Source organism: Polistes fuscatus, unplaced genomic scaffold (genome assembly GCF_010416935.1).
Source record: "Polistes fuscatus isolate 324 unplaced genomic scaffold, CU_Pfus_HIC Scaffold25, whole genome shotgun sequence".
NCBI lineage: Eukaryota > Metazoa > Arthropoda > Insecta > Hymenoptera > Vespidae > Polistes > Polistes fuscatus.
Window position 1 is genome coordinate 518,880 of NW_025113102.1, and position 14,827 is coordinate 533,706.

Here is a 14,827-nt window from a genome sequence, read left to right on the forward strand (position 1 = left end):
TTTTTAAAATTGTATTCTCCTTATTGTCATTTATATTACCCCCGACAATTGTTTTCTCTGAACCATTAAAACGTAATGTCAATCTAATCTCATCTTCATGAAATAAGAAATGTCACAATCAAGTTATAGTTATTTGTATAATTTTACTGTTTTCTTATTCTTATTACCATTATTACATTTCGTATTTCATTTCTTTTTTTCTTTTTCATTTTCTAATACATTGAACGTAATTGTATTTACTATTCTTTCCATTTATGTATTATTCTTTCTTTTTCTTTTTTTTCATTTTGCTTTTCGTCGTGATATTATACTTATATGTTGTAAAATAAATAAACGTAAAAATCGAAATGTTTGTAGCACATCTTCGTATCACTCATCTCCCTCTTCCCTTAACAGGCCCTTTTAATCCATCTAAATCTTATGATGAAAATGTCGTCGTATATTGCTAAGATTATGACGATAAGGCTTTCGAATAATAAGATTAGTGAAACTTACTGTACACCATTCACCACCATATCACCACCATTCCCATTCGCAAACTTCCATACTACACCCATGTTCTTCTTCTCTTCTTCTTCTTCTCGACTAGTTTTTCCTCCTTCTTCAATCTTTCTATAACAAAATTTAAAAAAAAAAATAAGAAAAGCGAAACAAAAAATAGTGCTGAAGGGGCGAACCCTTAGTTTCTCCTTTTGTTCAGTTACGAGTAAAAAAAAAAAAAAAGCTATACAAAACGAAAAACTAAACGGATTTTTGCGAGACATATTATCACATGTGTAGCAGCCGATATATAGAAACACATATACACACACGAACATACATATACAGCACGATTTCGTGTCTCGCCTAGATTGCATCGGACATTGTCCTTGTATTTATAAATCTAATTACACGTTACATACACATCATACGTATTCATGCATTGCATCTGATATTACAGTACATATACATAACACACACACGCAAAACGATTAAACTCGATCTGTGTACTATATATATAAAGATATATATAGTAATATACACAAATAAAGATACATAATACATATACACATTAATACATAATAATGCATATACGTAAAATGCTCGCGAACATACACACACAACACATATACACACTTAAAGTTCGCGTTGATTAAAAATATGATTTCACGTGGAGAATAATGTGGTAAGAAGAAAACAAGAGATGAATAAGTATAAATGATGAAATTTTTATGAATAGGTGAATCTAGGTTTTGTGCGTATTCTACACATATGCATACAACCAACCAACTCTCCGCCGACGAAATTGTGAATGAATAATGATGCTGCGAGAGAGAAGAGAGAGGAGAGAGAAACATAGAAATAATCTATTTAACATCGTGGCGTTCGAAACATTTATAAATCGTTTGTAATCTCGTACGGTGCGCTAGATAAATCATTTGAACGATTTTTTTTCTACGAAACGATTATACGATATTGTATTAGAATACGAAAGACAGCGAAATGAAAACTGAGGAGAAAGCGAGAATGTTACATCAGTGTGAAAGAGAGAGAGAGAGCGAGGAGAGAGAAAAGTGCAAAATGAACAACAACAAAAAACATAAAACAGACAAAAAAATAAATAAATAAGCAAATATGTACCGTTAATTTAGCGTCGTCGAAAAAGTTCAAACGAATAGATGTTTTAAATGTAACGACGATGCCTAAGGCTCGATCGATTTTTTGAGCACATCGTACGTACGAAAAAAAAGCTATTAAATATTATTAATATATTATTATTATATATTATTATTATATTATATTATATTATATTTATATTAAATATTATTTTAATATAATTTTCTATTAATAATAATATATTATTATTTATATTAATTATATACATTATTATGTGATTTATATTATTATATAATTATTATATTATGATTATATATCTAATCGAATTCACTTAAGTAGAATAACGTCGGCAAGAATAAACCAACGTGCTTCGAACTTTTGCATAGTAACGAAACGAATTATTTATCGAGAAGCTAAAAACAATTCGTCTTTTTTAGCTCGCTAAACTGTACACTGTAGTATACACTTCTGAATAACACAAAAATAAATTTTCTCTTAGTTCCTTCAGCCAAAAAAAACGGTAGTCGATATTGTTCTCCTACCTCTCGTCGTACCCTCATCTCCCCCTCTCGTCATTTTATTTGTTCTATTTTCTACGAATTTGTTCGCAAAGGTGGATATAAGAAAAAAACAAAAAAAAACAAAAAGATCTAAAAATTAAAATTCATTCTTACTTGGATTACGCGATAGTCCTCAGAACGGAGAGATACGCCACGGAAGCTTTCATGATCTAATAATAAAAATGAAAATTTGATTGTCTTCTTTATGAAAATTCGTAAATCGTGCTTACGATTGCAAAAGTTTTTAAAGAAAAGACGTAAATTGTCCAGCTGTGATATACGACGGTCTTCTCGATCGGGCAATGCAAAACATCATCGAACGTATTTCTTTCGTAGGTAATTCGTACCAATTCGTAAAGTAACAAGCCAAATCGATGGCACTACTCTAAAAAGAATGAAATAAACGTTTATCTTCGAAACAATGATTATTAAATATATCTCGATTAACAAAGACTCACTTCCTCGATCAAACATTCTCCTAAAAAGCAATAACAAAACGCGAGAAGTACAACCGCACAGGAATATAAAACGAAGTGTACTGTGTTCATATCCTTGCCATTCTCCGACGTCTAATTAAAAGAAAGATTATTGAATTTTTATATTTCGCGTCATTTTATTAATTATTGAACAAAATATCGTTTAAATCATTACTGGGTAGTCACGTTATTCGAATTATTTTTTAGACTAATAGTTGCACAATTTTTTTCTTCATACGTTTTTTCATTTTTCTAATTTATTTTTGATCGTTCAATAAATCAGAAAACAATATCATTTATTTAATATCCTATGAAAATAAGAGGACTGTATAATTCATACGAAGAAATATAATTGTGTTATAAATTGTCAATAAAATAATATAATAATTAATACTCTTCATATCCTTGCCATTATCCGACGTCTAATTAAGAGAAAGATAAATGAATTTTTATATTTCACGTCATTTTATTAATTATTAAACAAAATATCGTTTAAATTATACTGGATAGTCTATTCGAATTATTTTTTAGACAAATGGTTGCACAATTTTTTTCTTCATACGTTTTTCTAATTTATTTTGATCGTTCAAAAAAATCAGAAAACAATATCATTTGATTTAATATTCTATGAAAATAAGAGGACTGTATAATCCATATGAAGAAATATAATATTGTGTTATAAATTGTCAATAAAATAATATAATAATTAATACTCTTCATATCCTCGCCATTCTCCGAGGTCTAATTAAAAGAAAGATAATTGAATTTTTATATTTCACGTCATTTTATTAATTATTGAACAAAATATCGTTTAAATCGTTACTGGATAGTCTATTCGAATTATTTTTTAGACAAATGGTTGCACAATCTTTTTTCTTCATACGTTTTTCTAATTTATTTTTGATCGTTCAATAAATCAGAAAACAATATCATTTTATTTAATATCCTATGAAAATAAGAGGACTGTATAATCCATATGAAAAAATATAATATTGTGTTATAAATTGTCAATAAAATAATATAATAATTAATACTCTTCATATCCTTACCATTCTCCGACGTCTAATTAAGAGAAAGATTATTGAATTTTTATATTTCACGTCATTTTATTAATTATTGAACAAAATATCGTTTGAATTATTACTGGATAGTCTCTTCGAATTATTTTTAAGACAAACGGTTGCACAATCTTTTCTCTTCATACGTTTTTTTCATTTTTCTAATTTATTTTTTATCGTTCAATAAATCAGAGAACAACATCATTTTATTTAATATTCTATGAAATTAAGAGGACTGTATAATCCATATGAAGAAATATAATATTGTGTTATAAATTGTCAATAAAATAATATAATAATTAATACTCTCTAATCATCTCGAATCATAATAACAATTTTGATTTCTTTTATATCCTCGTCTATTTATCTACAGATTATTGTTAATTACCGTGAGCAATTGATAGGCCACAACGCAGAGAGAACATATCAAACCTAACGTTTGCACGAACATGAGGAAACTGAAAGCTTTCTTCAAAATCGTAGCCAATCTGTTATGAAATTACATTCAATCTTCGTATTACCCTTATATATTTATCAATATTGGAAACAATGAATCTAATTAAATAATACAAAATACCGTAAGACAATAATTTAAAAGAAAAACAACATTTTCTATTTTTTATTAATCATCGACGTCAAAACCGACGAGGAACAAAAAAAAATTGACACGTTTCAATTTTATCTTATCATTCCTCCGGGGAGGTGTTTTTTTTCCTTCCCCTTCCTTCCTTCCTTCCTTCCTCCCTTCTTACCATAATACAATTATTTAAAAAAAATTATTTAAAACCGACGAGGAACAAAAATAAATTGACACGTTTCAATTTTATCTTATCATTCCTCCGCGGGATGTGTTTTTTTTTCCTTCCCCTTCCTTCCTTCCTTCCTTCCTCCCTCCCACCCTGCCACAGTTTTTCTTTTTTTTCTACTTTTCGAACGAAATCGAATCTCACCTTAAGAGTTCGTCGTGTCGATCGATCAAAAGTTTCATTTCGCAATGATACTTTCCCATTTCTAGATTAACGTTTTTCAAACGATTCCCGAGAATCGATAATTGTCCGCATAGATAAAACGTCAAAGTTACGAGAAGACTATCCGCGCCAGTTGCATCTACGGTTAACAGAGTACTGGTTGGTATCAACCAGATACAGAACAACGCGTACATAAGAACATCTGTCACCTCGTAAATATGATTTATTCGTATTGGTAATTCGTAAGGAAGAGTGCAATTATCGAAACCTGTGGAAAAACAATCAAAAAAAAAAAATAAGGGAGATTTCTTTGACTTCTTATTACTTCGAATGTGTTTCAAGTATTGAAAACGTTTAATAAACCAATCAAAGTTTAATTAAATGAATGAATTATCGAATAATATAATCATACAAAACAATAAATAGAATGCTACCTCTCATACAATGAGTAAAGTGAACATGTAATAAGAAAACAAATAAAAAAGTAAAAGAAAATAGAGGAATCTTACCGGAGAGAATACATTCGAAAATTGGTTTGCCATAAAATAAGGTAGGAACGAAGAAAAGAGACATTGCTGAGGACGTTGTAAACATTGTTGCTGCCACATTATACCAGACTATTTTTTCCCTTTCGTTATCCGTTCGATATAATCCTTGGGATATGTCTCTCCTAACAATTTTCAAGATCGGCAAAACGAGATGCATCTTCCACCGAAACATTAATGCTTTTAATATGATCAATATAGTTGGCAAAGAAAGGGTCACGTTTCGAAGAGTTTTGTCGAGGTCGTTCAAACTTTGAAAAAGTCCGACAAGTTCTAAACAGGTGAATAATACAACGTAAAGAACGTAAAAGAAAAATCTATAATCGTTGCGATTTTCTGGCCAAAGTCCTGGCAACGTTAAAATCCGTTTACTCCAGGTCAATACTTTTTCGTCGTAAAATATACCCGCGTATCGTTCTTCCATCACTTTCATGTTTCCTTCTTTTCTTTTTTTCTTTTCTATTTTTAAATCTAGTACGAGTTAATTAATAAAATCGACAAATAATTCGAGAGGTAGTTCGCTTCTAGGAAGGTTGCTAAAAGACTGACACTTTTTTGGGTATTTTTCTTAAAAAGAAACCTTCGTCGAAAAAGAAGGAATAGAACAAAAATTATACTTTTGATAGTTTTAGATATGTTATTACATACGATGATCCCCATAGTTTTTTATTAATGAATCGTTTACGTATTCTCGCGTTACTTTCCTACGTTTTATCGAAGTTTTATGCGAATAATAGCTGAATTAGGATTAATAATTTATTCGTTGGCACGTAGGTTGGAGATTTACACGTGCAACGAAATGCAACTTTTTCGAGAAGAACAAAAATACATGCTATAATATTATCGTAGAAGAAAAATTATATTTATTTATGTAGTTCTCTCGTGACAAATGCATTTCCTTCTGAACAACATATTCTACGAATAAAAAATGTATTAAATTTATCTTATTTGAAAATGTACGAGTAAATTGAAAAGAAAAAAAGAAAAAGAAAAGATTCGACTATTCTATTAAATCTATTAGATAATCATATACAAAGATAAAAAAAAAATCAGAAAAAATATTAAATGAAAGAGTATATACGCGTAACGTTATCTCAAAACCGCGATATGTTCTAGAAAGTATAGTGATTAAACGTGAACAGCTCAAGCTTCGATTAAGCTATCCCTTCGGTTATAAAGTTCGCAAAAAAAGAACAAAAAAATAGAGAAAATATAGAAAGATTTTGAAAGAGAAAGAAAACTGTAAATTCGAAAGTATAAATAAGCGTGGCAACCTATGCGATCAAATAAAATTGTATTTATGTATATACGAAGGGAGGAAAGGATCATACTTTTGATCGATCGACAAAATTTGACAATGAAATTATACGAATCATGTTAATCTATGAAGAAAACTGGAGGTCTTGTAAAAGAACTAGGAGCGCTTGTGCGTGAGAGTAGGAACTTGCAACGAGAAAATAAATGCAACCAGTGTTATACGGTCTTGTGTCGAGTGTTAATCGAACACGTGGAAGAAAATTTCATTGACAGGAGTGTCGAACAATCTAATCGTTTTTGTTTAATTTGTACGACAAAAATAAAAAAAAAGAAGCCTAAAATAATTAGCCAAATAATTTTCAAAAAAATCAAGTTTTACAGTTAACGAGCAATGATATATCAAAGGATAACAGCGATCGGTGTGTCTTTGATCTTAACTTTCTTCATGCTCTTTCTCATTATGTATTATTTTAATGAAAGTAAGTATATTAAAATCGATATTTCGTATTAACGTTAAATCATTACTTTTTCTTCTTATATAATTTATTTCACACGTTTCTTTTTCTCTTCTTTTTTTTTTTTTTTTTATTCGATCAACACTTTACGAGATTGCTTTTACGTGTTTTTTGTCGAGATTTCAAACGTTTCGAGAATATTTCTCGATTAGATAAAAACAACCCTTGAGGGTTGTGAAACATGAAATATAACGAAACTACCAATTATTTATACACTGGTTTCTCATCGAACGAATAAAATAATAATATATTGTATTTTAATGATAAAATATATTCACAACTTCGAGACAAATCGAATTTTCATAATTTTTTTTTTCTTTTTTTTTTTAAATTAATCTTATTAACTTCGTTTATAATCTGACTTTTTATATAGGATAGATAAATGATTCCGATAGTAGATTCGTACAACGAAGACTGACGTAACTTCATTAACACTATTCCTACCGACACTTTACGTATACCTATTCCTACCGCGGCTGGTCAACTGACCGGTCTTTCACAACTTATATTTTTCAATATTGAATGCAGACCAATGGCCAGCTTACCAGTATAAAAATATATTTTCTTTTATTCAAGAGCACATAATCTACATTTTATTCGTTTTCGTCGCATTTTTTACAAATGGGCTTCTCAACTGTACATTTTCCGCATACGTACTTTTTACATTTTAGACAGATTTTGTTCGTCTTATTATCTTTACAATACCTTATCTGACATGTTTTTCGTTCACGAGAACCTGTACTTGTACTTGCGATGGGTATTAGTTGATTTTTTTTGCCGAGCTCTTGTTGGTATTCGATGGCAAGTTCTTCTGCCAATTGAAATAGAAATTCCTGTCTTGTAATTTCTCCTCCCGTAGTTTCTTTATATAACACCCATGCATTTATCCCGGCTAAATCCAAGATATTAAAAAATACTTGCAAAGGCCATCTCCGAGATTTAGATTTTACCGAATAATTTCTGGCCATTCGGTCGGTCACATCTACGCCAAACTTGGTGCTATTATATAATTGAATTGTCTCCGGTGTTCGGGTGTCATTTTTTTCAATTTGTACGGAGTTGTGCATTGAACTGAGAATTAAAACTTTTTTCCTTGGTTTGGCTTTGTAAACTGTCAACATACAATTATTTGAGCGATAGAGTTTGGTTGAAAAAAGTGCCATGTCGTCATTTTTCAGTTTTGCCAGTCTTGGTATCTCTTTTCTATTTGCTCTAATTGTTCCAACAATCGTAGTTTTTTTTGCTAAAAGTTTTGTTGCTAAAGGTAGGCTTGTAAAAAATTTGTCCGTGGCTATATTTCTTCCACATCCTACATACGGTTTTGCTAATTTCATAGTGACAAACTCTCCAAGAGGAACTGAGGGTTCTCTACTTTAATCTTTTCCCAAATATGGAAAGCCGTTTATTATATATTTGCTACGAACATCGGATGCTAACCAGAATTTTATACCAAATTTGTCCGGTTTATTGGGCATGTATTGAGTAAATCTACACCTTGCTTTCGTTGGAAACAATTGTTCGTCAATAGTAATATATGGTCCTGGTTTATAACAATTCTGACTGTTGTCAATAAACTTGTACCAAACTTCGGAAATCATAGCAAATTTATCGGTTTGTAACCGTTGGTTTCGTTGATTTCTGTCGTCAAATCGAATAAATCTCATAATCTCCGTAAAGTCATGTCTACTCATAGTATTTGAGAAAAAAGGCGGGCCCCACTTTTTATTCCATAGAAGTGCTATATCTATATTCTTAGCCTCATATGCGCCGCGTGCATACAGAATTGCAAAAAATGCATATATCTTTGCTGTAGATAGTTCCCATTTATATCCCAACACTCTAAATGCCTCTGCCTCTGTGCACTTTCTTATAAGTTTGATTATATTCTTATCAATTATCACAGAAAATGCCGTCCTAACTTCGCCTTTCATAATATTACGTTTACTGTACCCAGTCGGGCCTGATGTTTCCCTAAAAATATTATGACCAGGTGCTCTTCCAGGATTAGACCCTATTTTTACTTCGTGCCAAACAGTTCCGTCCATGGCAATTTCGCTTACTTCTTCCTCATTCTCACTATCGGAACTAACTAAGAATCTCCTTCTCTTTCGTCGTCTACGTACGTTCGAAATATTCTCTTCGTTCTCATCGGTGTTCGAATCTGTTTCAAGTGGATCATAATTTTCCGTATTGTTATTTTCCATATCCAGAATTTCCTGATCATCTTCAGAACATTCTGCATCGATATCATTTATTCTCTCTAATAATACATTCGCACTCCTCAAACGTCTTGCCATTTTGGGGACAAATATTCTACAAAAATAAAAACTAAAATATGAAAATGTAAATCAAAATAGATAAAAAAAGAATAAAAGATAAAATGTGAAACTTACTGCGAAGTATTGTTAGTCTTTTCACTATTTAAAATGGCACTTATAACACGTAATACGATATAAAATATTACAAAATAATAATAAAAGACTGCCAAGTATGCTCTTTGTGACTTTCACGTTCGATGCACTCTGTTCGTGTCGCAAGACTATACTGATTTGAATTCGTGAGAAGACGTCTATATACTTCCTTCAGTTACAAGTTTATTTATTTTACGTCATAGTAGATAAGATGGCGTAGAACATTCGAGGATCTTGACCGTATCGGATATCAATCAAGCAAATAAACACCGCTAGCCCGATAGTCGAGTGAGAACTGTAAACACTTGGAAATGCCGTAAACCATTTTCTGGAAGGCACTTATCGGATAAAATGTGTCATAACTACATTACCTTTCGTTTGTAACGACTTTATAGTTTTGGCATTGAGTCTTAGAGAGAAACTCTTACATAAATGTATAAATCGTACTACCGGTCAAATGACCGGTCGTGGTAGGTAAGACAGACTACAAATTTTTCTCGGAAAATAAACAATAGAATAATTAGTGAATATTGAAAAATATATCATATATATATATGAGGAAAAGTGGTAAAGTTTAAAGGCGATTCACATACGTTGAATGTAAGAAATTCCAAATGAAAATTTAAAAACGGTCATTTGACCGGTCCTGGTAGGAATAGTGTTAAAAATAATCTTTTGCAATTGACACTTTGAGTTATTATATCGACTAACATAAGAAAATCTCATGAGAAATTGAAATACATCGTTGATCGACATTGATCGTTCGATTATTAACTTACTCGATAAACTAATCATATTATTACTCGATCATATTATCCAAATCCTGATAGCAGATAATTGTCCAATCGGTACGTTTCCCTGTTTGAACAGTACAATTTGTAAATTACAAAGTAGTTGGTGTAACGGAATAGATGATTGTCCTTACGGTGACGACGAAACAGCTGAGTTATGTGGTAAGTTGAAAAATAACGAAAACAAATTAAAATTCGAATTACTCGAGAAATAATAAAAGAAAAGAAAAAGAAAAAAAATAATAATAAAAATAAGAAAAAAGAAATAATAAAAACTCCAGAAAAAATAAAAAAACTTTTAGTTTTTTGTAATCTTTTCAAATAAATAATTAATTTATACATTTTAGTCGATTTAAACGGAGATTGGAGTTGGTTCTTTAAGCAGGATAAACTTACAGAGATGCAAAATGACGATTGTGTAATCACACAATTCTAATATGATATACTAATTATTAAGATGTTTAGAGAAATTATTGGTTTTATTTTTTTTGTATTTTTACAGTGATCGAAGATACTCCCGAAGGATGCATCTACAATGGTAACAACGATGAACGAAATCAAACACAATGTAATTAATGTAATTAAGCACTATGATTACTATCCATTTACTATACCGACATATTCACTGATCATTTCTAGATCTTCCAACTTCACACACACTTCCTTTTTAGCGGAACTTCACGCCTGGGTCGTCGTCTTCGTACTTCCTGTTAACTGTGCAGTCAATCCACTCTTATATACTTTCACCACACCGAAATTTCGAGAGAGATTAATTTGCTTTAAGTTTTTAAGCAAAATACGAAATTACGTATCGAGAAAACATTCGTCCCAAGGTTTGTATTCGATTCAAATTAATGAGATCAAAGTATCCGAACTGTGATGATGCATCTTTCTAAATTTTAAATATCATAAATATAGTTAATTAAAACTACAAAATCATTTTCTATTATACTTATTTTCTTACAGAGTCTCAAATGTCTATTACATTAAGTAGCAGGAATCTAATGTTTTCGATATCATCGAATAAGAAAAATGATCCTGAGAAGATACCACCGTTGGTGATAGTAGAAGATGATTGGAACGATGATATAATGCGACGTATCGTGAAATAATATCGTTCTATTTAACATTTTTTCTCGCAGATCATCCATTAACACAGCCTACCATGATCCCATCTAACGAGATTTCGGCAGAGAGATTATAATCAAATTTGAGATTGTGCCATGTCTTAGAAAATATCGTTAAACTAAACTTCGTACAATTAAACTATTATAATATATATATATAAATATTATATGTATACGTATGTATAAGTAAGTACGATCGTAGAAACATTCAATGGAAAACTCGAACTCGTTTCAACCTGACAACGAAGATATCCGCCTACGTTGAGATCATGCTTTATGTCGTTCATAAAATATTCTAAACGAGAATCGCAAATGCATTTGCGAAATTTATGGCACCGTCTCAGATCTATCGGCGAATCGTGTTCGACCTGGCAACTCCGTTAGAAGCAAGATATACTTACAAATATTGCAGCAACTTGTTGTACCCCCTACCCCCCTATCTCTCTCTCTCTTTCTTTCTATCTCTTTTAACAACTACATAATTCATCATTTTTATCGTTATTGAGAGAACGGAAGATATGTCTTTTGGAGTATTTCCTCGAGTTACCTATCTGTAACTTCAGTGTGTTGCTAGATTTAATATATATTTACACTAACATATCTTTACCTTTCATTATATTTCCGTACAAACATTACAATTGATATAACAACATATTATTATAATATTGTATTAATAATATATTAATTATTAGTAATATATTATTACAAATTGACATATCAACAATTATTACTATTTGCAACGAACTTTTAAACAAATCTAACTAAATAGAGCTTATCTCGCAGGAACTTCTCTCGATTAATTATCTCGACCGAATCGGTAAAGACGCATCGATGAAAAATTAAATCGCTTATCGATTTCGTGCCAACGAGCCGGTTAATCTCATTAGTCCTTCAAGTATGGAACCTTGGTTCGCTAAGTTGAAGGTGTAACCCGGTGAAACGATCGAACCCGACGTGACTGCGATCGTAAATCATTGAGGCAATAGAAAAAAAATAAAAGAAAAAAGATAGTGTGTGTGAGAGAGAGAGAGATTAACCAAAAAAAAAATATTAAAAAATGAATAGTTCGTCCTAGGAATCATCGTTCAAGTGACCGATGACACGTAGATAATTTATGGTGGATAGTATACACACATATATATAAGAGGATCCCGTTAAAAAACCTTGATACTCGAGATACTCTTTTCAAAGTGATTTTCGAGTTAAATATAGTCTATGTAGACTATATCGGATTGATTATATGTATAATATGTGTCATGTATGTTAGAACTATAATATTTTCTATTATCGTAATAAGTCTTGATATCTTTTCTTTGTGCGTAAATCATCAAGATGATAGAAAAGAAAAAGAAAAATAAAATGGTTCGTCGTAGGAATCATCATCGTTCGAGTAACCGATGACACGTGTGTAATTTATGTTAGATAGGATATAAGTGGATCCCGTTAAAAAATGTCTTCATACTCGAGATACTATGTAGATGTAATATACAGTAAATTGATTATACATATATATATATATATACACACACACACACACACACATATATATATATATATATATGTAACACTTTAATATTTCCTATTATCGTAATAAGCCTTGGTATATCTTTGTGCAACCTTCTGAAGGTCTTCATCTTAAAGTTTCTCATCGAAATTACTATGTAGAGTCGGAAAGAGAGTGAAAGGCCGCTCCAGATTCGTTTGCCGATTCGAGACGAGAGTGTTGCACTAAGAAAGAGTATGTTCCAACAAGGAGGAGAATGATGATGTCGAGAGCGCATGCCACCGATTCGTTCATCTTACGACTCCGATCGTGCGAACGAAATAACTTCTTCTTTAGTGCTACGAATAATGTTAAGAGAAAATATTCATATCAAATAACGAATTCTATCTTCATACGTATGTTATTTATTATTAAATACAAAATATTTCGTTAATTGTAAGAGAAAAATGAACTTTCTTTATTACTGACTCAATTGCGTTCTTTATTCATATTCTTTTTTTTTAAATGTGAATTTGAGAATTGTAGAAGTAATATGAAATTGACGATTTTTGAGAATACTTTCATCTCACTCGCACGATTTACGTTGCAATGTGAATGATCTTATGTAAAAAAGAAATATATATTTATATTTATATCCGCGTTAATTCGAATAAGTTGATACTACTTTTAATCCTGAAGAAAGGTTGATATTTACAGTGTCACCTGAGATGAAGAAGAAGAAGAAAAAGAAGAAGAAGAAGATGAATAATAAAAAGAATAAGACATGGTCTACGGTCGTCTCGAAACGTATATTAGCCGATAAATATTCGGTGAAAGAGAAATAGAAATATAAGAGTAAAATAAAGGGAGAAAGAGAAAAAGAGATAGACGCCTACGACGAAAATGTAGTGTTAGCGAAGCGTGACTCTCTGGCAAATGCGACGGCTCTCAGCTTAGAGAATTGATCGCGAACTTAAAGCAAAGCAAATCGGCCAGCCGACGTATTAAATACTCTTTAACGGCCAGCCAAAGTTTCCTGGAGAAGATTTTAGAACGTTTGGATGGCCCGTACAACAAACTAAAGAAGAGTCTGTCGCCAAAACACGCGAAAAGCATTGGCCGTTGGTCATTAAATCACGTTTTACCGCGTGCTACTACTTATGCAAACGTATAAAGACATACACAATTACACGATTTCCGCATTGTAACTCTTCTCGTGGTATCTCTCTTTAAAGCACGTTTAAATTTGTTCAACTAGCAGGGTTAATTAAACACGCATTTTTCTTGCCTCACCACGGAAGACTATGCAAATCGACTACTATCGTGAATGGACCGATGATAAGATCGATACCCAGTTACCTTTCTAACGTTAACGCGTTGAGAAAAATTCTATAGCTAAACGAAAAATCAAAAATATCTATTCCAAATCTTTCTGATCGATCTCTTCCGTATGTACGTTTTCTAAGGAAACAATTAATATCTGGGACATTAAGTAAATTTGTCTATGAATTATAACGTTAATGTATCTAATATATCTACTTATTATAATCGATCCCTTCCTCTTCTTTCTTTCTCAATCTCTCTTTTTAGTAGACCGTTATTGTTAATTTAAGTATATCAAAAGAACGAGCGAACCTTTAAATCAAACGATATCAAGATCACGATCGAGTTCGTTATATTGTGTGGGTGCATTGAAGAAGATAGCGAACAATGATAGAAAGAGACACTTGGTCGGCATATACTCATAGATATCCAAAGTAGAGATATATATATATATTTAAAATGTTATACGTCGTCGTGTACGAGCTCCCGAGAGATTCGTCTTACATTCGGTCAAAGGAAATACGCAAAAGCGAAGGCGGAGGCTGCAAAACGTTTTAGCGTGCGCGTTTGAAACGTCCACGGACGGTTAGCCGACGCGGAACGGTATTCGAATGCATTTGGATAATTTAGCCGGAGAACGAATGGAGCCCTAACAATAGGTTTTCAAATCCGCTTATCGTGTTAGATCGGACAAGCTGAACCTCTCTCGCGTGGCAC

At 31.5% G+C, this 14,827-nt stretch overlaps 2 protein-coding genes and 2 long non-coding RNA genes across 4 annotated transcripts; 1 reads left to right on the top strand and 3 right to left on the bottom strand.

The window, feature by feature from the left end:
- Nucleotides 1-2,275: 2,275 nt before the first annotated feature.
- LOC122518628 (odorant receptor 82a-like) lies at nt 2,276-5,636 on the bottom strand. The gene is given in 7 exon segments (XM_043637675.1): nt 2,276-2,326; nt 2,387-2,418; nt 2,421-2,541; nt 2,615-2,725; nt 4,079-4,178; nt 4,641-4,926; nt 5,168-5,636. Coding segments are annotated over 7 exon segments (1,170 nt in total).
- A 1,261-nt stretch (nt 5,637-6,897) lies between these two features.
- LOC122518577 lies at nt 6,898-10,601 on the top strand. Its single transcript, XR_006304108.1, has 3 exons — nt 6,898-6,939; nt 10,220-10,339; nt 10,525-10,601. It is a non-coding gene; the product is annotated as an uncharacterized LOC122518577 (long non-coding RNA).
- LOC122518575 lies at nt 8,069-9,382 on the bottom strand. Its single transcript, XM_043637587.1, has 2 exons — nt 9,369-9,382; nt 8,069-9,288 (listed from the first exon to the last, which is right to left on the bottom strand). The coding sequence occupies exon 2, from the start codon at nt 9,270-9,272 to the stop codon at nt 8,349-8,351; it is 924 nt and encodes a 307-aa protein (XP_043493522.1). The 5' UTR covers nt 9,273-9,288; nt 9,369-9,382; the 3' UTR covers nt 8,069-8,348.
- On the bottom strand, nt 9,480-9,964 carry LOC122518576. Its single transcript, XR_006304107.1, has 2 exons — nt 9,758-9,964; nt 9,480-9,681 (listed from the first exon to the last, which is right to left on the bottom strand). It is a non-coding gene; the product is annotated as an uncharacterized LOC122518576 (long non-coding RNA).
- Nucleotides 10,602-14,827: the final 4,226 nt, after the last annotated feature.